General features: G+C 43.0%; 2 protein-coding genes across 5 annotated transcripts in view; one reads left to right on the forward strand and one right to left on the reverse strand.

The window, feature by feature from the left end:
* The first annotated feature begins 6,945 nt into the window (after positions 1–6,945).
* Positions 6,946–18,170, forward strand: IL4 (interleukin 4). Its single transcript, XM_022588765.2, has 4 exons — positions 6,946–7,254; positions 7,531–7,578; positions 12,865–12,990; positions 15,923–18,170. Exons 1-4 carry the CDS (start codon positions 7,120–7,122, stop codon positions 16,013–16,015), a joined length of 402 nt encoding a protein of 133 aa, XP_022444473.1. The 5' UTR covers positions 6,946–7,119; the 3' UTR covers positions 16,016–18,170.
* The window catches only part of KIF3A (kinesin family member 3A), a 94,978-nt gene continuing 78,349 nt past the window's right edge, over positions 7,634–24,262 (reverse strand). For 3 of the 4 annotated variants that reach the window (XM_022588767.2, XM_089909302.1, XM_022588770.2), the window contains one exon: positions 7,634–24,074. In XM_022588767.2, coding sequence (XP_022444475.1) covers positions 24,026–24,074 — 49 coding nt within the window. In that variant the 3' untranslated portion in view covers positions 7,634–24,025. The remainder of the gene's footprint in view (positions 24,075–24,262) is intronic. The other variant, XM_089909301.1, reaches the window with a different exon arrangement.

Here is a 24,262-nt window from a genome sequence, read left to right on the forward strand (position 1 = left end):
TGAGCTGGCTGTGGCAACCCCTATAGACCCAAGCTGGTGGCCTCTGGTGGACCAGAGGGGCCTAGGCCAGAAGGAGCCATCTCACTAGAAAAGCAGTTTCTCATTCATTGTCTTCTCTTTCTTCTAATCACTGTCTTCCCACATTTTCTATGAATAATGAGCATACATTCATTTCCCACTGGGGGACAAAGACAAATTTAATTAAAAAAAATAAAGCAACAGAACATGGAATTGACGCCTGGTCCGTGAGGCTGGAGGGAGCTGATCAAGACTGGGGTTGGGAAGGGCCAGCAGCGCACCTGGGAGGCACAAGCCCAGGACCCCTCATCTCAGGTCTAACTGCTCCCTGGGATCAGCTGTCTCAGGAGAGGAGGTGGGCCTTTGTAGGGGCCTGGGACACAGGAGGTCCTGTACTATTCCTCTCATGGGTTGGACCTCCTTGGGCCAATCAGATCGCTGTGTTTCTGAAGAGAGAAGAAGACGTTCCATTCTTGGGGGTCTTTACCTTGCCTGACCTGCCTGGAGGTGGGGACAGGGGGATCAGAGGGGGAGGAGATGGGAGAGGGTGGGCCGCCAGCCCAGCTCTGAAGCTGAAGAGACATGGATGCCCTGCGGATAGATGGACAGCTCCTGCAGACTCCTCAGCCAGCTTCCCTCTCTTCCAGGATAAGAAGCTACTTTACCATCTGCTTGGCAAAGCCCGAGTCCACAGCCGTGCCTTTCTCAGCTCCCTCCTTCCCTTGTCCCCTCGTCTCCGTGTCGGCGGTCCTCCCTGCATCTATGCCCAGAATCCTATTCTCCCTGCCTTCTACAGGGGCTTGGGGCAAGGACTTCAGGGTCCAAACCACCCTGGCTTCAAGTCCCAGCTGTCCCCTTGACTTCCCCTGTTGTGACTCAGGCAGAGTCTCAGCTGCCCCTCTGTGAAATGGAGCTCCATGCATTCATACAACAAGGATCTCCTGAGGCCTTTATTAGGTGCCAGACACTGTTCTAGGTGTTGGGGACACATGGTGAAAAAAACAAGATTACCTCTAGTGGGGGGGCAGGATGCACAAACAAGAGAATGCAGGGTGTGCAGGGGGCGGTGAGCGCTGCAGAGGGCAACGGAGCACTCGGGGGCAGGTAGAGGCTGCTGCCATGTTGTGACAGGAGGTCAGAGAAGTCCCCCTGGTGAGACAGGATAGAACCAAGACCTGGATGAAATGGGAGGAGCAGGGAGAAAGCTGTTCACACGACAGAGGGAAATGTCCAGGAAGAGGGGACAGCGAGTGTCAAAGTCTTAGCAATAGCAAGCACTCGTGTGGCTGAGCAGAGGACGGGCAGGACTGGGCTTTGCTCCAGCTCTAGGTGTGATGGAGCGACACTGGCTGCTGTGTGAAGAGCAGACTGTGGACACAAGGATGGGGCGGAATGACTAGTCAGGAGGCTCCTGTGGAAACCCAGGTGGGAAATGACAGTGGATGTGGCAGTGGAGGGTGGGATGTGGTCAGATTCAGGAGATATCTGGGTCATCTACATAATATACACTTATTTGTATACATTATTTACATCAACATTATATATGATATATAATCATTGTAAATATATGTATATTATATAATACATAAATATAAATACTAAACATATATTTAATTTTTCTACCCATATAAGTCTTAGTAACTCCCAGGTATCCATTGCCCAACTTCAACAGTTAGCAACTCATCTCTGCCCCATCTGCCCTGCTTCCGAGCAGGGCTGCAGTCTGAAGGCAGAGGCTTTGGCGGCAGATTGGCTGTGGGGCACAGGAGGTCTGCACCATGGTGTGAGCACCCTGAAGGATGGAGCTGCCATTTACAGAGCTGAGGAAGCCTGTGCTCAAGAATGTCCCATTTAAAAAATAACTATTGATCGTGTGTGGTCCCCCACCACTCGCAACTAGCACCCCAACATAGCTGGCCTTCCGAAATGCATCTACACCACTGTTTCCATTTCGTGAGCCTACTGCGCACCAGAAGCCACCTCAGTGATGTCGCCGACTTTCTCCCATCACTAAATCCAGCAGAAGCCCTTCTGCCCCTACCTCGCCGGACCCCGAGGAACATGTGACGCTGCTGACCACTCACTTGTCCTCGGAGGCTCACGCCTGGGCTCCCTCTCAGGCTCTTGGCTGCCTGCCTCCTCTCCTTCCTTCTGTGTTTCCAGTGCCGCAGTCATTTCCTGTTCCCTCTCTTCCCTCGCCCTCCCATCCAGGACCACACTGTTCCCTTGGCTTCCCCTCGTCCTCTGTCTACAACACAGACCCTCCTCAGCTCAGAGCTGCAGGCGCCTCAGTTCATGCTCCACCCCCACCAACCTCCTTCCCTCCTTAAAGGCCATCTCTGTGAATGGCGGTTCCCCAAGCCACAAACCTGGGGTCCTCTTCCTCACCCCCATATTCAGCCAACTCTAAGTGCTATTAATAATAATGATGATGATGATAACAATGATAATGGTGATAATGATAGTTGGCATTTATGGGCTTCCTACATGGCAGGCACACCAAACACTTTATATGTATTACCTCCGATCATCTTCCCACACCCCTATTATTAGCCTAATTTGACACAGAAGCCTGGACAGGGTCACCCTTTTCCCAGTCACCAAGAAAGTAAGTGGCAGAGCTGGGATTCAGAACCGCCAGGTCCCACTGACTCCAGGTCCCTCTACTGCTGCTAAGTAACACTAGACCCACAGCACTGACCGCCTTACCTTCCACACCAGCTCCCTCCTTCACAGGACGGCCGCAGTGTTCTAACTGGTTCCCTTCCCAGGCCCACTGGCTTTCTTTGGTTCCTCGGGGAGCTCCCCCCTTTAGGCCTCCCACTGCTGCCCCCCTGCCCTAGCACTGACCCCCCCCCCGCCAGTCCCCGACCTATTCCAATCTCTGCTAAGTATCACTCCCTTGGAGGAGTATTACTTTTTTCATGAAGAAGCCCATGAGGAGTCGGAAAGGGCTCTGCTGGGTGTTGTCTGGCTCAGCTGACAGAAGAGAAGCAGGGCTCAGGGAGTCTCTGACTGACCCAGCCAGGGCCCAGCAGTCTTCAACTTCCCTCTGCGCTTTAGTGCCGCCCCACCTGCTTCGCCATCCAGGCCCGTGACTCCCGCAGGCTGGGAGAGGCTCCTTCACCTCTGTCCTCATGTGGCTGGGTGCTGGCTGCCGTCCCTGACACGCAGGCCCCCACCTTCCTGGCCTCTGAACACCCAGCCACATGCACAGCTGCCATGGTGTCGCCCTGCAGGAAGGGTGGGGACCTTCTGGTCACTCCTGACAGTCTGGAGAGTTTATCCTTTTTTCCCTGGCCTCATCCAACCATTGAAACAAAGCAAAAAAGAAGTTGTATTCTGCTTCTGAGCTATGGATCCCAAATTATATTCCTTTTCTGACTCACATCTTTGCCCCAGAACCCCAAGCCCAGGCTTTGGCCCTCAGCAAAGGCTCAAAAAACAACTGTTCAACACGTAGATAGCTTTTCTACTGCCTCCCACGCATGCTGGGATTCTGCTGACCTCTCCTCCTCTCCAGCTCCACCTCAAACCTCAAGGCTTTGAGAGGTATGCTCTGCACCCCAGACTCTTGTCCCATGTGCCTGCACTTGCAAGGCTACTCCCGTTTTAACTTGAACATTTCCTTAAAAAAGGACTATGCACCATTTTACTCCAAGTAATAGTTAATAGGGATTTGAAGTCTCTAGTTATCCTGGAAGGAAGGCTGCCCTTTCTTATTAATTCCCCCCCATTTGCGTAGCGAAGAAAAAACTTACCCCAGCAAAAAACACAAATAATCCAATTTTAAAATGGGCAAAGAACTTGTATAGAGATTTTTCCAAAGACGATATACAAATGGCCAACAAATTCATGAAAAAGTACTCGACATCACTAATCATCAGGGAAATGGAAATCAAAACCACAGTGAGCCATCCCCTCACACCTGCCAGGATAACTATCATCAAAAAGACAAGACTGTTGGCGAGGGTGTGGAGAAAAGGGGACCCTCATGCACTGTTGGTGGGAATGTAGATTGGTGCAGCCACTGTGGAGAACAGTTATGGAGCTTCCTCAAAAAATTAAAAGATAGAACTACCATACAAACCAGCAATTTCACTTCCAGGAATACACCCAAAGGAAACAAAACCACTAACTCAAAGAGATATCTGCACTCCCATGTTCATAGCAGCATTATTTACAATAGCCAAGACATGGAAACATCCTAAGTGTCCATCATGGATAAATGGATAAAAAACTTGTGGTATATGTGCAATGGAATATTATTCAGCCATAAAAAAGGAAATCCTGCCATTTGTGACAACGTAGAACCTGAAGTGAAAACTCAGATAGACAAATACTGTATAATCTCACATATGAATCTAAAAAAACAAAACTCATAGAAAAAGGGATCAGATTTGCAGTTACCAAAGGTGGGGGGTGGAAGGAGGGGGAACTGGATGAAGGCAGTCAAAAGGTACAAACTTCCAGTTGTAAATAAGAACAGGGGATGTAACATACAGCATGGTGACTGTAGCTAACACTGCAGTGTGGTGTATTTGAAAGTTGTTGAGAGAGTAAATCCTAAGAGTTCTCATCACAAGGAAAAACATTGTTTTCTTTTTTTTTTTGTATCTGTATGAGATGATGGATGTTAACTGAACTTATGGTAATCATTTCACGATATATAAGATAAATCATTATGCTGTACACCTTAAACATACAGTGCTGTATGTCAGTTACATCTCAATAAAACTGGGGGAAAAAAGAAAGAGCTATTAAAAAAAAAAAGAATTAACTTACCCAGAGAGGTCTGATCTTTGTCCTGGCTCTTGGGAGGTAACCTCCAAACCCCTTGAACAAAGAATTTGACAGGTCTTTGTCACCAGTTCCTGGGAGGTAGCCCCTAAATCCTTGGGATTTTCCAAGTTATAGGAGTATCTTTGCTATTTGTGGCAGGACCTAATAGTTTATGCTAATGAGGCCACTCAAGGTGGACTGGTCACACCATTAAGCTGTTGTGATATCAGCCCGACCTCCAGGGAGGGGGCTGGAGGATGAGGTCAATCAAGTGGCCAAGGATTCAATCAGTTATGCCTACTGAATGACACCCCAGTAAAACTGGACACCAAAGCTCCAATGAGCTGTCCTGGTTGGCATGCTCTGTGTGTAGTCACACATCAAGGTGCTGGGGAAGCGACATGTTGTGACTCCAGGGAGAAAAGACAGAGGAGGCTTCATGCCTGGGACCCTCCCAGACCTCACCCTCTGCGTCTCTTCTTTTGGCTGGGTCTGATTTGTATCCTTTTGCTGTAATAAAACTATAACCTTAGTTAGGTATAGTGTTTCCCTGAGTTCCGTGACTCATTCTAGCAAATTATTGAACCTGAGAGGATAGTGGGAACTTAAACTGGTAGCCAGTTGGCCAGAAGTGAAGGTGGACTGGGGACTCCCAAATTTTCAGCCAGTGTATGAAATGAGGGCAGTCTTGTGGAGGCTTGGCCCAACTCCACACAGTTGGTATCAGAAGTCACTGCACTGAGTCCGGCAAATCCCCTGCACAGTCCCAATGGAAGGATCCTAAGTATGGTCCAAGGACCATTTTTTTTTTTTTTTTTTTTTTTTTTTGCGGTACGCGGGCCTCTCACTGTTGTGGCCTCTCCCGTTGTGGAGCACAGGCTCCGGATGCGCAGGCTCAGCGGCCATGGCTCACGGGCCCAGCCGCTCCACGGCATGTGGGATCTTCCCGGACCGGGGCATGAACCCGTGTCCCCTGCATCGGCAGGCGGACTCTCAACCACTGCGCCACCAGGGAAGCCCCCAAGGACCTTTTTGATACAACCATCCAGATCCTTTCTTTCACGGAGTACAAATCACTGCAATAAGAGCCAAAACGCAGGAACGACCTTAGCAGTCATCTTTTCTGTGTGACCTTCCAGAGGAAATCAGTAGGGAGAGGAAGGTCAGAAACCAAGAGAAGGGAAGTGGAGAGGAAAGAGAAGGAGAGGCTCAGGGAGGAATAAGCAGTCGCGTTTTGGGGCGCAGGCATCTGAGTGAACAATGGGGGCGTGCAGCGCGTCACCAGGTCCATAGAGATTAGACTGAAGCACAAGGGCAAGTGGTGGCACCTTGATCAGGACAACTGATTGGTAAATCTGTGAAATTATGGCTCTTTTTCCCTAATTAGCTGAGGTTATATTTAAATTCCATTTTCAAAGTGGTCATTCCTTTTTTTTTAAGTTACTTTTATCTTTTATTTATTTATTTTGCCACACGGCACGTGGGATCATAGTTCCCTGACCAGGGATCGAACCCTCGCCCCCTGCAGTGGAAGTGCTGAGTCTTAGTCACTGGACCGCCAGGGGAAGTCCCTCAAAGTGGTCATTCCTGAAAAGTCAGGATAGGCATACTTTGCCTAGAGCCTCCTTATTGTTAAAGACCTATGGACCTGATGTGACCCTAACTAAGCCCCACCTCATATTACAAGTCCTTGGCCAAAATCCTAAATTTGGAAGAACAGCATGCCTGAGTGCTAGGACAGGAGAGAATCTGTGCCTATTACTTTCCTTCTACCCAGAGAAAGAACCCCAGATCAGCTTTTCCACAAAAGGAGAGTTTCCCAGATGCCACCCATACTTGGAAGAAGCCAGGTTGAAATACTAATCAAGTCAAACTTTCTTGATATTACTCTATCTTTCCCCAGGAGGGCTGCACTGAAACAAATTCGGACACCTGTGGCCTCCTCCTTCTATGCAGAGCAAAAAGCCAGCAGCAACCCCAAGCTGATAAGACTAACCTAAAGAGCAAATTATGGTGTAATTTCCTATGCTGATACTTTGTAGTCAATTTTTAAAAAAAGGTTTCATTTTCCTACTGGTCTGATTTCACAGGAACATTTTACCTGTTTTTGTGAGGCATTTTTTCTCCTGGAAGAGAGGCGCTGATTGGTCCCACATGACTGACAACCTAGTGTAATGAAAATTTCCAATGTAAACTTATTTTCCCTCAGTTTCAGCAATTTTAAATCTATATATAGAGATATCTTTGTCAGAATTGCATTGTTAGCTTCTCCCGGTAAACTGATTGTCTCACATTGTCAGTGCAAATAGAGATCTATTAATGGGTCTCACCTCCCAACTGATCCCAATGCTAGTCTGCTTACTGGCATGTACCAGCAACTTCGTCCATGGACACAAGTGCGATATTACCTTACAAGAGATCATCAAAACGCTGAACATCCTCACAGCAAGAAAGGTAAGCTATCTGGTACCATCTCTCCAGATGTTCTGGTGATGCTGTGCATATTTCTTAGACTGTGAAAAGAACATAACAGCTTCTAGAGAGTTGGTAGTTGGTGGTTGGTGATAGGATGGGGAGCAGTGTAGAGACTTTTCTCCTGGCACTTTTTTCACCCTGAGGGACCACAGGAAGTTTTCTCAGTTTGAGGGAGTCAGAGCTGCTCAGCAAGGCTTACCCTGTGCAGTTGGAGGTAACTCTGTCTCTTGCTCTCTCGTTCCTGCCTGGGCCAAGAACTTGTGCATGGAGCTGCCTGTAGAAGACGTCTTTGCCACCACAAAGGTAAGAGCTGTCCCGGGTCTGCTTTGGCAGATGGGTGACTTGGTGAGGAGAGCCATCCACAAGTGTTCGAACGAGAAATTTTTTTTAACATAAAGGGAACAGGCCCAAATTAACTATAATGGGTGAAACGTTTTCAAAGACTGAGAATTCTGATCTTTACTCTCAAATACATTTTGGTGTTTCTGGTTTCACTTGATTTAGAAGATGTTTAATAGAAAGCTTGGGTTTTGTAGTCATAATTCAGATCCCAGTCCAGGAAAAGCTCTTTAGGATTTTACCCAACCCAGGTCGAGTACCTGGAACATAGGAGGCACTCAATAAATGCTGTTGAAGGAGAGAATTTTTCTGGCCCATATATTTCTGAAAAGCCAAATACTCTCACAAAAACAGATATTGAGATTACACGTTGAGAGAGCTTTCATTTTGTCTAAGAGACTTCCTATGGCAACAGAAAAGGTATCGCCAGAGCCCCTCCTCTTCCGCAGCCTGGTCACCTAACAGCCCACCGGTTCCGGGCATGGCTGTCCAGAGACCCTCATCTTGCTCTGTCCTGCCAACTCCCCTCTGGCCTGTCCAGAACCGTCCTGCTGGACAGGGGCCGACATATCCCTGCCTCCGGCTGCTCCTACCAGAGCATCTCACCTTTCCTCCTCCTGCTGCATCTCACCCCCACCCCCCGATCTGCAGTGGGAGGAGATAGATTTGACAGCTGATAGTGCACTTTTCTCTGACAAACACATGACTACAGCCATATCAATAGCTTTCTGCACATCAGTTCCTGTTTTCATGGAAACACACGACTGAGAATGAAAAACCCAAAGCTTCAATTTACCAGTGGTCTCCTAACCACCTGCTTTCCACATGTACTAGACTTGGCCAGGAGTGAAGCCCTATGGGTTGGGTAGGGCCACACCCCAGCACCCAGGCCACAGGGCAGGCCTGTCCTGCTCGTGAGCAAAGCTGGTCTTCGGGCCTTTATCTGGATTATCTCACTTCATTAAAGATTATTCCAGGAGTCTGATATACAATGATATATAATAGTGTAATATAATTATATAATAGTATATAATATAAACGTATAAGACATAATATTATATAATACATATTATATAATTTTATCCTTCAGAATCTCATCCCATATCAGACTGTATCTGTCCATCAGCAGGTTGGAAGGACTTGGAGATTTTATATATATATATATATATAAATTTATATATTATGTATATATATAATGTATTAATACTTTATATATCTCATATATTAATATTGTATATATATAGAAATAAAATAGCCAAGAGTCCACTGAGCTGTGTTCTGGGCTCTCCAGAGGTTGGCTGCACTGCTGGGAGGGTGCTGCCAAAGCCAAGGGCAGGGCCCCAGCAGAAGTGCCGAGGGTTTGGAAGTGAGACAGTCTGTGGCTTTAGCCCCAGTTCTGCCATTAACTAACTATGTGGCCTTTGGTAAGTCTCCACACCTCTTTGTGCCTCAGTTTCTACATGTGAAGATCTGAAAGCAATTTTGAAAGTTGGCTGGAATCCAACTCTTGAGTTAGTGGAAAATGTTATTGTATGATATAACTCTTGATTAAAGGTAAAAACTGGTTGTAGAGAAGCAACCATTCTAAGAAAGAGGCCAGCGTTAGGAAATGATCAAACCCTCCATGACTGCGAGCCCAGTGCGACCCCACTCTGGGCTGCTCTAGAAGACCCAGCCAGCCCTCACCCCCGCCAAGGTGCAGGCCAGTCCCCGCTGCCTTCCTTCACTCTTACCTATCTCATGCCTTTTCCCGAACTGCTTCTATTCCTCCTGGATTAACAAGCTCATTTTTCCATTCTTCTCTTTTCCTCAAAGACTCAGCACTGCTTACTTATCTATTAAGATACTTCAGAACAAAGAAAGGTTGTTATTTTCAAAACCCACAAAGATGCTATGTGGGAGGAAAAGTTACTTCTTTGTGTTCTCAAGAAGAACATCTTTCCAAAATCCAGCATATTCATTTTAGTGCTTTTGGGGATCAAGAGTTCCATTTTGCCCAAATTGGGTGGCATCCTGCTCTTGGCAAATGCTGGAAGAATGTGCTGATCTAAATCCTGGGTTCCACATGCAGTGCCTCCCGAGTGTCTCTGAAGTTAGGTGGTCTGAGGAAGAGAAAGGTGGAAAGCAAGCAAGCTGGCTGGCCTAGGAAGGACTTCTCGGGTGGACCATTAGTTGGAGGTATTTCCTACTACCAAAGGGAGCAAAAGTCCATAATTTTTCAGAGAGCTCTATGCCAACCCTCAAGTCTTTTTTTAAAAGTGAAAGTAGAGGATTTTTTTCGTACATCACATTCACTGACTAAATTTGGGCATAAGTGGAGATAATGAATACAATACATATAGGATGGATCTGTATGTCCTTAAATGAAGCTAGTCAAGACCCATTAGAACTCTAGCAGAATCCCTGCACCAAAGTCTCCCAAATGGTGTGCCACCACTTCTGTATTCCTATGAGGGGTGCGCTTCTTTCTGGCAGGAGACCAGGCCTCCCTTTTGAGCCTCTTTCCTGAGCAGTTCTGAACTGCAGAGTCCGCATGGCTCCTCAAAGTGTGCCCTAAGCAAGACACACTCAGGCAGCGAAAGCTGGACAAGCAGTCGAAAAAGTGGGCGGTCAGAGTGTCATCCTGTTGCCGCAATGCCAATGGAACTAAAACATTAAGGTCTTTAACTAAAACTAGTTAAAGACCTTTAGAATTCCTTCTTTTAAAAGTTTTCCATTTGATTCAAACTCTTTTCTATACTTATCCTAATCACCTTTAGAAAGTCTTTTGAAAAATATCTTTATTTAGTTATTTTTAAAGATTTTTTCATGTGGACCATTTTTAAAGTCTTTATTGAATTTGTTACAATATGGCTTCTGTTTTATGTTTTGGTTCTTTGGCTGCAAGGCATGTGGGATCTTAGCTCCCCGACCACGGATCGAACCCGCACCCCCTGCACTGGAAGGCGAAGTCTTAACCGCTGGACCACCAGGGAAGTCCCTGAAAAATATCTTTAGAGGGTGTTTTCCTACCTTAAATGGCTACATACTCAAAACTGAGACAGTATAGTTTCTAAGCTCCTAGCCAACGTTTTAGAAAAGGCTCATCAGATTTTGATGGAAAAATAAGCAAAGGATCTCTTCTCTTTTTGGCATTCTTGAACCTCATTGTTCTCTCTCCAGCAACATAGGCGTCTGCCTCCATCTGCATACTCAGCTAGTGTCTGCCTTCTCCTTGGCCTCGCCACCTCTGCTCACCCACAAAGCCCCCCAGAGGTATGGTGATTTATGGGAGGTTTCTTGACTCCCAGAGCCCAGAGATACTGGTGCTGCTCTTAAATTTCCAGCCAGAGTATATGCCCTTTGGAAGGACATGTACTTCATTAAGTACATACATGTCCTTCCAAAGGCCCTGCCCATGGGCCATCAAGCTCCACAGCGGAAAGGGGAAGCTTTCGTAGTCTAGGATTCTGGCACTTCAGTCTGGGTCAAGATCTTCCTGGAAAAACCCTAAAATATGAACTGCACTCCTAGAATTTAGCCTAAAGAAACAAGAGATGAACACAAAGATTTATATAGATGACTTGCTGCCACTTTATTTACAGAAGCAAAAAACTGCAGTGATAGGGGATTGATCAACTATGGCACAAATATGCCCTAGGTTCCTACACAGCTCTCAATCACATGTTCTTAAATATTACTGAATGATTTAAGAAATTGCTAGTGCTATATGTTAAGTGTAAAAAGGTTATAAAAGAGTATCAATAGTTGTTCCCTATCGCAAAAAAAAAAAGTATTAAAAAAATCTGGAGAGATAGTTAGCAAAATCTTAACGGTAGTTCTCTCTGGCTAATGGGATAATGAGTGAATTCACTTTTGTTGAATGTATATTACTTTTTTTTTTTTTTTTTTTTTTGCGGTACACGGGCCTCTCACTGTTGTGGCCTCTCCCGTTGCGGAGCACAGGCTCGAACAGGCTCGAACCCGTGTCCCCCTGCATCGGCAAGCGTACTCTCAATCACTGCGCCACCAGGGAAGCCCCCTGTATATTACTTTTATAGTAAAAAGTTTGGTAATCAGAAAAAATACAGAAGAACCTAAAAAGCTGCTTGGACAGTGCTTTTCACATAAATCCCCTGGAGATCCTGTTAATGCACATTGTGACTCAGTGGGTCCAGAGGGAGGTCTGAGATTCTGCATTTCTAACAAGTTCCCAGGTGACGCCCACGCTGCTGCTTCATGGGCCACATTTTGAGTGGCAAGGAACAAGAGCAGGTCCTGGCAGAGGCTGGAGACAGGTTTATCTGAGCTGGATTGGGCTCAAGCTAAGACAACCTCCAGGCTCCGGGCCTTTGTTCTTCAGTGGAGAGAGAGAGGACACACCAGGCCTGACCAGGCCGAGACACATTCCCTCTCCCAGGTTCTCAAAAAGAGCTGGTTCCGCACTTGTACAAGCCCTCTTCCGAGGCTCAAAGGTCCCCAGGAAGAGCCATGTGGCCAGACTCACACCAGGGCTGCCAGCATTCCAAGGAGGTTCTGACCCTGCACATTCGAGGCTAGAAGCCCCTAACAGAAACTGTCCAAGGCCCAGCACCCTTTCTCAGAAGCTTCCCCTCATCTCCCCAGGCCACACTCCTGGGGCACCTAGCTCTGATCCTAGCACTCACCTCTAGCTGTGTGGGGACATGTCTTATCTCCTCACACTGCTACTTCCCATGGGGAGGGTTAAATGGAGAGTGCTGGCCAAAGTGGCACTGTCCAGGTCAAAGGGTGGGCGTTCATTTATTCAACAAACATGTGGGATTTCCAGGGAACCTGGATTCAAAAACTATAAATTACAGGAATAAGACAGAGCAGACTCTGATTACGAGCTGATGTACATACAACTGCATCCACAGAAAGAAGAGCTTGCATGGGATAAAGAAACAGACATGGGTTGTAGACAGATGGCCCCGCATGCAAATCCACACTCTCCCATTTACTTAGTTGAGTGACTTGACTCAGGTACCCCTTCAGCAAAACCCTCCAAGGGAAAAGAAATTGGGAGGTTTCAGGAAAAGGCTGCTGCATTTGCAAGTAACTGGAAGAGGTTGTTTACTGTGACAAGCAGCCTCCATTCACATGGCAGGAATACTTGAATACCTGATCCACAGTTGAGCAAATTCACCTTCTCCACTTGTCCTTCTGGAAAGAAGAAATCAGAAGGAAACATCTCTCTCCAATGTTCAAAATCAAGCTAGCAGTGGCTATCTGTGGAATTTCTCTTTCTAGAACACAACTGAGAAGGAAACTTTCTGCAGGGCCGGGACTGTGCTTCGGCATATCTACAGATACCACAAGTGCTTCAACAAACCCCTGAGTGGACTTCACAGGAACCTCAGCAGCATGGCAAACATGGTAAGCTGCATTATGCCAACAGCTTGCCTTCCAATGGATGGCAGCCTTACTTCTAAGATATTTCTCCTTATGAATAGTAGTACCCTTGGTTAATCAACCCATTCATTCATTCGACAAATATTTGTTGAGGCTCTGTGAGTGTTGCTTACAGGTACTGTTCTAGGCACTGGGGATACAGTTCTTGCTCTTACAGAATGTTGTAATGGGTGAGTGAGAAAAGCAAACAAACATATAATAGATTCCAGTAGTGATAAGTGCCATGAAGAAAAATACAGGAATAAAGAACACACAGGGGTCATGAGGGAGAGGGCTGACTTAGTAGTTGGTGACATCATCTGAGCAGGTATTTGAATTAAGTGACAGAGCCGGCCGTGTTACTGATGTGGAAGGAACATTCCAGGCAGAGGGAACAGCTGTGCAAAGGCCCTAAGGTAGAAATGAGCTTCATGTGTTCAAAGATTAATAGGAGGGCCGGAATCAGAGTGAGGGAGGAGGATTTTAATAGGAGATCACACAGGGCCTATGGATTCTGCCCCAAGCATGGTGGGAAACTCCCACAGGGTTTTAAGCAAGGCAGAGACCACGATCTGATCTATGTAATTTTTAAAATGATCATTCTGGCTACTGTGCAGTAAATAGACTGAGTAGGGGTAAGCATAGAAGCAAGATGGCCTGTTGAGAGGCTACCACAGTATTCCAGCCTGCAGATGACGGTGGGTGTGACAGGGTGGAAGCGGCAGACATTGTTAGATTTGGGATATTAACCAAAAATAGAGCCAGAAGGACTTGCTGACACATCTATTGTGGGGGTGAGGGAAAGAGTAAAACGTGGCCTCCTGATTCCTAGCCTGGGCCCCTTGGGGAATGGTTGGTGCTGTTATCAGATATGGAAGACTGGGGGTGATCAGGGCTGGAGGCTGAGCTTAAGGTCAGGAGTTGAATTTTATACATAGTAAGCCTGAGGTACCTACTTAATAGTCAAGTGAAGATGTTGACAAGATTGTTGAAAAAGTCTGAAGCTTAAGGGAGATGTCAGAACTTGTGATATTAAGTGAAGATGTTGTTTAAAGCCACAGGCCTGGACTTCTCTGGTGGTGCAGTGGTTGGGAATCCGTCTGCCAATGCAAGGGACATGGGTTTGAGCCCTCTGGTCTGGGAAGATCCCACATGCCACGGAGCAACTAAGCCTGTGTGCCACAACTACTGAGCCTGCACTCTAGAGCCCGCGAGCCACAACTACTAAAACCCACACGCCTAGAGCCCGCGAGCCACAACTACTAAAACCCACACATCTAGAGCCCGTGCTCCGCAATGAGAGAAGACACGGCAATGAGAAGCCCGCGCACTGCAAGGAAGAGTAGCCCCTGCTCACCGCAACTAGAGAAAGCCCACGTGTAGCAATGAAGAACCAACGTAGCCCCAATGCAGCCAAAAAAAAAAAAAGCAGGGCCAATTTAAAAAAAAAAAAGGCACATAAAGAAAGAATAAAATCCAAGGACTGAGCCCAGAGGCACTCTAACATATAGAGGTCAGGAAGAGGTGGGTCCAGCAAAAGAGACTGAGAAGTAGCCAGTGAAGTAGGAGAAGTCAAAGAATGTGTGGCACCCCAGAATGCAAGTGAAGAAACTCTTTTAAGAAGAAGGGAGTGATCAACTGTGTCAAATGTACTAACAGGTCAAGAACGATGAACACTGAGAATGGCCACTGGATTTGTCATGAGGGAGGTTACCGGTGATGCTGATATAAATGGAGATTCGGGAATGAAAGCCTGACTAGAGTGGATTCCATAGAGAATGGGGCTGGGGAGGAGTGAAAAGAAAGGGGCACTGAGTATAAAAACTCCTTCGAGGTGCTTTTCTATAACGTCGCAGAGAAATAGAACAATAGCTGAAGGGCAGGTATGGCATGAAGGAAGTTCTTTTAAGGTGAGGTCTATATGGAGCATGTCAGTATACCAGTGGGAATGATCCAGTAAGAGGGGAGAACTGATGGTAGAAAGAGGCAGAGCCAAGAGTGGATGTTATCTAATGCCAAGTAGAGGAATTGGAGACATTCATCCCCTCCCTGCTGCCTTATTTACAAGGTAATAAAACAGGGAGATGACACTACACTTATTGTCTTTTTTTTTTTTTTTTTTTTTTTTGCGGTACGCGGGCCTCTCACTGCTGTGGCCTCTCCCGTTGCGGAGCACAGGCTCCGGACGCGCAGGCTCAGCGGCCATGGCTCACGGGCCCAGCCGCTCCACGGCATGTGGGATCTTCCCGGACCGGGGCACGAACCCGTGTCCCCTGCATCGGCAGGCGGACTCTCAACCACTGCGCCACCAGGGAAGCCCTCATTGTCTCTTTTGAGCCTCTTAATTATCTTAGGAAGTGGGCGCTATTGTTCCCCTTTTACAAAGGAGGAAACTGAAGCTTTTATAAACGAAGTAGTTTGTCCTAAGCAATGCAATTAATAATTTGGTAGAGCTGAGATTCAAACTGAAGCAGTGGCCTGGTGGTAGGTACCAGGAATCCTTTCCACCCGAAGGGCTGCCAAGCTATGATGTTTCTGGTTAATGGGCAGGGGGACTGAATCTCTCTCTCAGCAGTCCAGATGGCACGGGCTCAAGATGGCAGCAGGCAGGTCTGAGCCTCCACCTTCATGTTATGTCCCTGAGCAGAACCTAGCTGTGACACCCCTCTCCAGGGATGGCCACACCCTGAAGGCAGACAGTTAGTGATGGTACAGTGGCCATTTCTAGGAGTGTAAGTAGCATGCACCAAAAACAGGCAAACCCTGTTGGCCTAGTGGCAGAGTCAAGCCAGACTGGAGGCCCTGGTTTGATCATTGCTCAGGTGGCAAGTGGCAGCATAGGCTTGACCCAGGTAGACAGGCATGAGCAAGACTCAAATACTTAGCAATGAAAACTAATGAAATGTTTCTTTTGTAGACCTGTTCTGTGAATGAAGCCAAGAAGAGTACGTTGAAAGACTTCTTGGAAACGCTAAAGACGATTATGAAGGAGAAATACTCAAAGTGTTGAAGCTGAATATTTTAATTTATGAGTTTTTAATAGCCTTATTTTAAAAATATTTATCTATTTATAACTCATCATAAAATAAAGTATATGCAGAATCTGACAGCATGATGTCATTTTAATGGCATAGACTATATTTACTTGCCAACTTTTGGGGAAACCAATTTAATTTACTGAGAGACTAAAACTGGTGTGGGAATTAAAAAGGAAAGACCACTTCCCTCTCAAGGAGTTCCCTCTCTCATTGGGGACATAATGCATGAAATGATTAAAGAATACAAGGCCACACAAGATGTAAATGATAATTAAAAGAGCTTGCAGAGTGGGTCCATAAGTCCCACTGACTATCAAGTAATTCTGAATTTAAAAAGTGTCAACTGGATGCTTAGAACATTCTTTTCCCATTGGCACAAGGGTTGCTATATTGAGTCCACGGTGGGGAAATAATTCTAGCACACTACCTGGCACTGCAGTGAACAATATTTAATGTCCTAATAATGTAAATTCTTTTGATTCTCAAGCTTCGAACCAACCAATAGACAAAACATGGAAGACTTAATTATGGTTACAGAACAGACTAAATGCTATCAAACTGACAACAGAAAAGGAATAGCTCAAAATGACTGAGAGGTAAAAGCAAAAGGAAAGATAGAGAGGTGGGGCACCAACACTGTCTAAGGTTGATGGAACAAGAGACTTAAGTATTTATTCAAACTTGGAAACGTAACAGAAGATCTAAAAATAACTTACTATTAAAAATTTGGAAGGGGCAGTATAAATAAGGTAAACTCTCACTTTTCAATGGGGAAATCAATACAAAATACCTAAAGTTGATTAAAAAAATAGTTGGCAAGGTGGTCATGAACTGATGAATGTTGTAGCGGGGGATGGGTACATGACGGTTGATTACTACTCTGCTTTTACACGTGTTTGAAAGTTTTTATAATAAAAAGTGAAAAAAACAATAAAGTAAAACCAATAGTAAGTAAATCAAGAAATCTTTGGAATTATAATGGTAACCACCAGAAAAACTAAAAACAAAAAAGGGAGGGTGGACTGTTGGGAATGGGACTTGGAATAAGAAACAGTGAAAGCAGGGCAGGAGATTTCTGGCTTTCTATTTAAAGTCTGTGAGTGTGACCATGTGCATAAGTGATAAAATGTTTTTAAAAGTTAAAGTACTAAAATTAAAAAGACAGACAATAGCAAACGTTGGTGAAGATGTGGAAAAACTAGAACTGTCATACATTGCTGGTATGATTGGAAAATGGTAGCCATTTTGGAAAACAGTGGGGTGGTTCCTCAAAAGATTAAACATAGTTACTATATGATCCAGTAATTCTAATCCTAGGTATCTACACCAAGGGAACTGAAAACATATGTCCACACAAAAACCTCTACACAAATGTTCATAGCAGCATTATTCACTTATAGCAAAAAAGTAGAGACAACCCAGATGTCAATCAACTGATGAATGGATAAACAAAACGTGCTATAGCCATACAATGAAATATTATTTGGCAATAATAAGAAAAGTACTGACACATGCTACAGTATGGATGAACTTTGGGAACACTATGCTAAATCAAGGAAGCCAGACACAAAGGTCACATACGGTATGACTATTTATATGAAATGCCCAGAAGAGGCAAATCCATAGAGGCAAAACGTAGAATATTGGTTGCTAGGGGCTGCGGGGATGAAGGAAGCGGGAGTGACTGCTAATAGACATAGGGTTTCTTTTGGGAGCAAGGAAAATGTTTTGATATGAGATAGTCAATAATGGTTGTACAACTCTGTGAAAATACTAAAAACCACTGAATTATATACTTAAAAGGATGAATTTTATAGTATGTGACATATCTCAGTAAAGCTGTTATTTTAAAAAATTAAAGGAGAAAAACAAGTGTCAAGTCATTGAAATTTGCCTTTTAAAGACATGTTCTCTGCAAGAATATGGATCTAGTAACAGTGAATGAGCATTCTCTTTTCATTCTTGCTCACACACGTATGACAAAAATTAATACTAGTACTAAAATTATACCAAAACATGCAACATCTTTTTAACCCTTTCAAAATAAGGGAACAAATCAAAAGCTTAAAGTCTCACCCTGACCACAGTCAGTTTCACCCTGCCCACATAAAATACCAGCATGCCAAGGGCAACAAGTAACTAAGAGAGTCATGGAGCCTTCTAAGGCCACAATGAAAATTTTAATTTCCTTTCTTCTTTGATTGAGACTCATTTGCATTCAATGGCTAATGTGAGCTGTAGTCTGCCACAGGATATGACTTGTGGGTTATAGTTTGTGTATGAGGCCAGAATGGTAAAAGGAAAGGCAATCGGAAGAAAGATTTAGAACAGGCCACAGAAGGGACATATGCAGGCTCCAGGCAGGTCTGCCACGGACAGAAATACCCAACAGTAAGCCCTGGAGTTTACCAAGGGAGTGAGAGAACATGAATCAAGCAGGACATACATAAGAAGAATGAGCGAAGAAACTTCAGGATTAAGTGAGAGTTGAGATGCTTGTCGCTTAAGCACATTCACTTAGGAAACTTAGTTACAGCCCATACCTACTTCATAGGACGTGCCTTTTATCTGTGCATGGAATGTGTGACACTGAGAGCAAAGGCTGATCCCCTCCCTCCCTGCTATCAGCTACTTCCACCTTTTACCTATGAATATATTCTATCTCTAACTGGTATTTGTAGGTAATAAATACTTATTGAATAAACAAATGAAAGAAAAAAACATTTTGCTCAAATCTGTGGCTGAATGTCTTTCATTGAAACATTCTTGGGCAAGTTAGAAATGCTGGTCTCTGATAAAAATGCCCCAGGGGCTCTCTTGTTGCTATTAGCCAGTGCCCTGTCCAGGTTTCCCACCCTCCTCTGCACGTCATCTTGATCAGCTTCTCCCAAATCATCTGAGAACGGGGAATTTCAGGGCAGAGTGCAAGGTACAGCTTTCTCATGGCCTGGCCTCCCAGCATACAAGGTGAGCCTCGCAGTTCCTACCACTTTCCAATGAGGGCAAGGCAAGCACTTTCTCTAGTCTCGGAGCCGATTTCCTGTTTCAAGTCATCAGTTCAATTGGAGCTCCATTCCCAGGTGGAGTACTAAAACCTCCTAGTTAGCTGTCTTTGCCCCGAGCACTCAGACGTTCTCTCCTCAGCTCTCTAGTGTTTCTCTTCTAATCCATCCTTCATGTCAACTTCTTCCTAGTTCAGCGTTCGGTCTCTAACACCGTGTCAGCTGCTAGGGAGGAATGCTGTGCCTGGTAGCTCACCATTCACTCTCCTTCACTACAGCCCTCAACATGCTGCACTGTCATTCTCCACTTACATGGTCATGAGCTTTGCAAGGACCTTCTACTCAGCACAGCATGGGTCCACAGTAAATACAGAAGACACCTGGTGACTGAGTGGCATAACTCATGACGGAGTAGAAATCAAGGCAAACATAATATTTCTGTAATGACTCTGGTAGGTTGGGTTAGGCAATATCCTCTTGTGAAGATTGGTATCAACTCTGAGAAATATTTTATTCAGTTGTAAAGTCCCAGTTAAATTCCTTTGTAAAACTGGAGAAATAAAGTCTTTGATTAAAAACTAAAATTTCCCCAGCCCTCTCAAAAGGGGTAGGGGAGGGGAGCAGGTGTAGAAGAATGTCTGATCTGTCATATTCTTTAGTCAGAGCCATAAACGTGTTTGGGTAAGACAAAGTGATGTTCTGATAACGTTGATAAAAGTAACTTGAAGACTGGGTCACAGGAAGCCCAAGATAAATGCTGAGAGGAAACAGGTTCTTTTTGAAGTAGCCTCTTCATAATCATTTTCCCACACATTTGTTCAACTTCCGAAGGAGGACTGAATACTTGATTTGCTTTGCAAATGAAAAAGCTTAAGAATGAGACATTCAGATAATGTTATAACATGTGCTTAGAAGGCTCCTCCAAGCTTGCTTTAAGTTTAGGCTGCAGCTTCAGAATCGTGTGAACAGTTCCTGCAGTCACATACTAACTGTGTTACCTTAGGCTGGTACTTGGGGTTTTTGTGTTTTTTTGCACTTGGTTTTAAAAAGAGATTCTTGAGGGTCTTCATAAGAAGGTGGGATGGACAATAACCTCAGCAGCATCCTGACAACACAGGCAGTAACAGGTTCCCTGAGGGTGCACCTTAGGGGTGTCGCTTGGTGATAGTATCACAGCTCCAGAACTCAACTGGGGAGGAGGGGCTGCGGGTGGGAAGGTGCACTATTCCTCATCTTGCTTACACTATGGCAGGCCTCTAATTTTATTTCCATATTCTACAAACATGTGTAGAAGTTTTACACTAGCTAGCACTTGGGAAGAGGAAGAGAGCAAGACCTGAAATGGCCAGAGGAGTCTCCTCTCTACACAAAAAGCACACTGAAATCCTTTGAAACTTGCTGACAAATCAAAACTTCTCAATGTCCTCTGTGAACTTCTTGAGGCTGCCTAGCACAGTGCCTGGTAATCAATAAATGTTTGTCCAAAGAACACACGATTAACAATAATCCAAGCAACGTTATTGTTTTGGAGATATTTTAAGCTCATTAAAAGTTTTTGAAAGATATCATGATATTGTTACCAATAAGAAACGTCTCCTTTTACCTTTATTTTCCATACAGACTTCTTTAAGTTTCTGTTCTCAAACACCTAATGACAAGGATAACAAAACTTGGATTAAAATATTTTTGGTGAAAATAAATTTTATCAATGAGAAGGGGCATTTTAAAAAACATCTCTCCCAGGTTTCTGTATCATGATGATTTCTGTTTAAAGACCCACAACATTAAGAGTTTCTGGTGTGAAATTACACAGGTCTCTCTTAACCTCATGAAACAGAGCCAAGCACAAAGAACCTGCCTATTAAGATCAGGATGGACATAAACACAAAAATAGCTCAGTAAAGAAGCAGACCACTATTACAGGCATTAGGTAAAGGTTTTTATTTCTTATTTAACCATGCTGTATGTATACATACAATATCAATATATACAACTTGAACAAATACAATATATACATAAAATACAATGAAAGTTGGCTTTTGAAATTAATACGACAAACTTATCATATGATTTGTAATTCTGGCCAGTATACAGTATTGTAGTAATGCTATTGAAGTTATTAATGATTTAAATTAGACTACAGTATAAGTTCAAAGGCACTAGGAAGATCTATGTTTTCTTCTAGCATTTTAGATCAAAGAATAACTAAAAAGGAAAACAAATGCATACGTTAAGAAACTGGGCAGACACTGGCATACTTAAATGTAAACTCTACCCGTTCTTTAATTCACAGCCCTGTAGGAAAGGGAGGGACTTTCCTTAAGATAAGAGTTAAGGGAAAAAATATTTTTAAAAGACTAGAAAGAAACAAAACAACTGAAACCTATAATCATAATTTTAAAAACATGTTACAGTTGAAGTAGCACCACCCTCTCCCCCAAAGTAACCTTAAATTTCTTGCAGCAAAAAAAAGTCCCCTTTTCCCAGAAAGTAGATGCCACAGCATGTCAAATGGATTCTACTTGTGGGACGAACACATAGATGTAGACCCGCCACCTTGATTACTCTTATACTTCACAAGAATCTAGACAAAAATGGGGAATACTATTATATTTTAATATCCTTATTACTACATGTAATTGCAAGGTTTACTAAAGAACATACCACAAACAACATTCTACCAAGGCTCCTTTTAATAAATATTACTTTTTTAAATTAAAGAGAAAAATAGCCATTCAATAACCTACTTATATGTGACACTCATTTTAAATCTGCTTCTTATATCAAATAATGAGCAAGTTTGTTCATCTATAGCCTTTCATGAAATTAACACCAAAGTTACAAAATATTTCATTTATGGACAATGACACAAAGTAACTGTGAAGAAACCATAGAACTACTACGATTACAGCTAAGTGAAGAGCTCTAAAGTCAGGTTCCCATGTTTGCACATGGATACTCAGGCCTGGCTCCAATATCTAATCTTGGTATTATATAAGATGAATATTTAATGTCCATCTGGTATAATCAGTTCTAATATAAATGCTTTTAAAAAAAACTGCTAAAGTAGCCTGTTTTTAAAATTTCTCAACGTTTTGAGTTTTTATAGATTTCGTTTTGTTACTGCTATGGCGTGGAAAATTAAAAAAACCCTAACATACTGGCTTAAATTTTCTATAATGTTTTAAAGCTTAATTCTAAAGTTATTCCTTTCTATTAACTGGATGGTTAAAGGGTAGGCACGTGCATTCTTTAAAAAGAAGAAGTAGTCATATTTTTTTCCTACTGGTAAAATTAAGATTTCTCTAGAGTTATTATTAACAGAGTTAAATATGCATCTACAATTGCCAAGATATTCTGCTTACACAAAGCTTTTACAAGACATAAATTCACCTCAAGTCTTCACGGTACCTAAACAATGCCCCACAAAGTTATAAATGTCTAACTATCTTACACGTTACAAAGAAAATGCTGCCAGTTAACTGCAATTCTTATTACCTAGAAAATATTCACCATACACAGGATATTTAGTACATCACCTTTGGAATGCACTTTAAATTTATGGACACATTTTTACCACCACCTCACAAATAACACTACATTCGCTCACTCCCATTCTATATACATCTTTGTAATTATAAACCAATATTTAACCAAACTTACTAAAATAATGTTAACTTAATAAATACTCATTTATGAAGTCTTAAAACTTGTAGCCAATGCGTTTCAGGGCTGATTACATAATTTTAAAACTCATAAAAGATATATATATATATATATATATATATATATAGTGGTTTTGGAGTAGCATAACTTTAAAAAAATAAAAATTTTGTAAGCAGTCAACAAAAGAACAAACAATTCTACGACTTTTTTTTTTTTTTACTATAAAATAAAAATAATTTTTATTTTAGAGGTATGGTCTAACTGGATTTGTCAATGGAAGAAATTCAGGGAAGAATATTTTCTTTATAAAATAAGAAGAAAGACAAAACAAAGTGTTTTAAAGGCAAAGAATTAAAAGATATTTTTCTTGCTTTGTCTGTATTTTCTAGAAACGGAGACCTTTCTCAGTTGGGAGAAACAGAGCAATTTTCATCAAAATTTAGAACTCAGACACAGGAAAGCATCAGTTAATCATGTTTCAAAGTGAATTTAAAAAAATAATAACCATAGAGGCAAATGTTAGTGACCAGTATTTAGCTTCTTAATTTTCTGCAGCTGTGACTCCTTTGTATGCAGGTACAGGTTCAATGTTTCAAGACACATGAAACCAAAACAAACAAACAAAAAATTTGACTTGAAGTCAAAGTGGCAAAAAAAAATCAAGAGAGGTCCAGATGAAACATATCTTCAACTTTTGTTTTTTAAGCATGTATACTTCTAAAGATTGACTATCGGATTATAAAATTTTCTATAGATCAATAAGATCACCCATCTCATATTTTAAATGCAATGAATGTTAGTATAAAAATTAGAACACATTATAAAAGGCCAGGTGGGTGTTAGGACAGAATCATTTCTTAGATTTGCAGCCCATACATTCATATATAACAGGAAAACATAGGACAATTAGACCTGCAACTTTCTATGTGCAAAACAGGACTTATATTTTTTTTTCTATTTTGAATATCCGGTCATCTAAATATACAGTAGTTGAGTAAATCACTAGCAGATTTATGTATACATTTAAACTGCAACTCTCTATAGTATAAGCTGCTCTCTCAACTTCCCTGCACAGTATAAGTTGAAAACTAATATGACAATTTGAACAATTACCAAGTGTACAATTTTAATGTTATATTAACTTAATATATATAGACTAAAAGTTATTAGGCAAATTATTAGTTCCAGTCTTACTGCATGACCTACAGCTTCCATTATTTGAAATAACACAAAAGTCTTCAGTGTTTTAATTAAAGGTTTTGTCCAGGCATGAGGATATCACTAATTTTTATTCTGACTTTAAGTCTGTAACATTTACTGAAGTAAAGAGTCAATTACAGTTTCAGGCTTTGCAGAACGCTTTCTGTTTGGAGAAGAGAAAAAGAAAACATGAATGCTTTCCTAAAAGACTGAAATGCAAACACTTTACATTATGTAGTAGATAATACCAGGCAGCCATAGAGTCTAGAAACAGGCCAAGGTTTGACATGCTTGACCATGAGATCAATTAACGTCTGCCTTTTCAGGCTAGGGAAAGGTCACCTAGAGTGA

This window comes from Delphinapterus leucas, chromosome 3 (assembly GCF_059928025.1).
Source record: "Delphinapterus leucas isolate spDelLeu-1000000601 "Yukka" chromosome 3, BTC_Dleu_Yukka2, whole genome shotgun sequence".
NCBI lineage: Eukaryota > Metazoa > Chordata > Mammalia > Artiodactyla > Monodontidae > Delphinapterus > Delphinapterus leucas.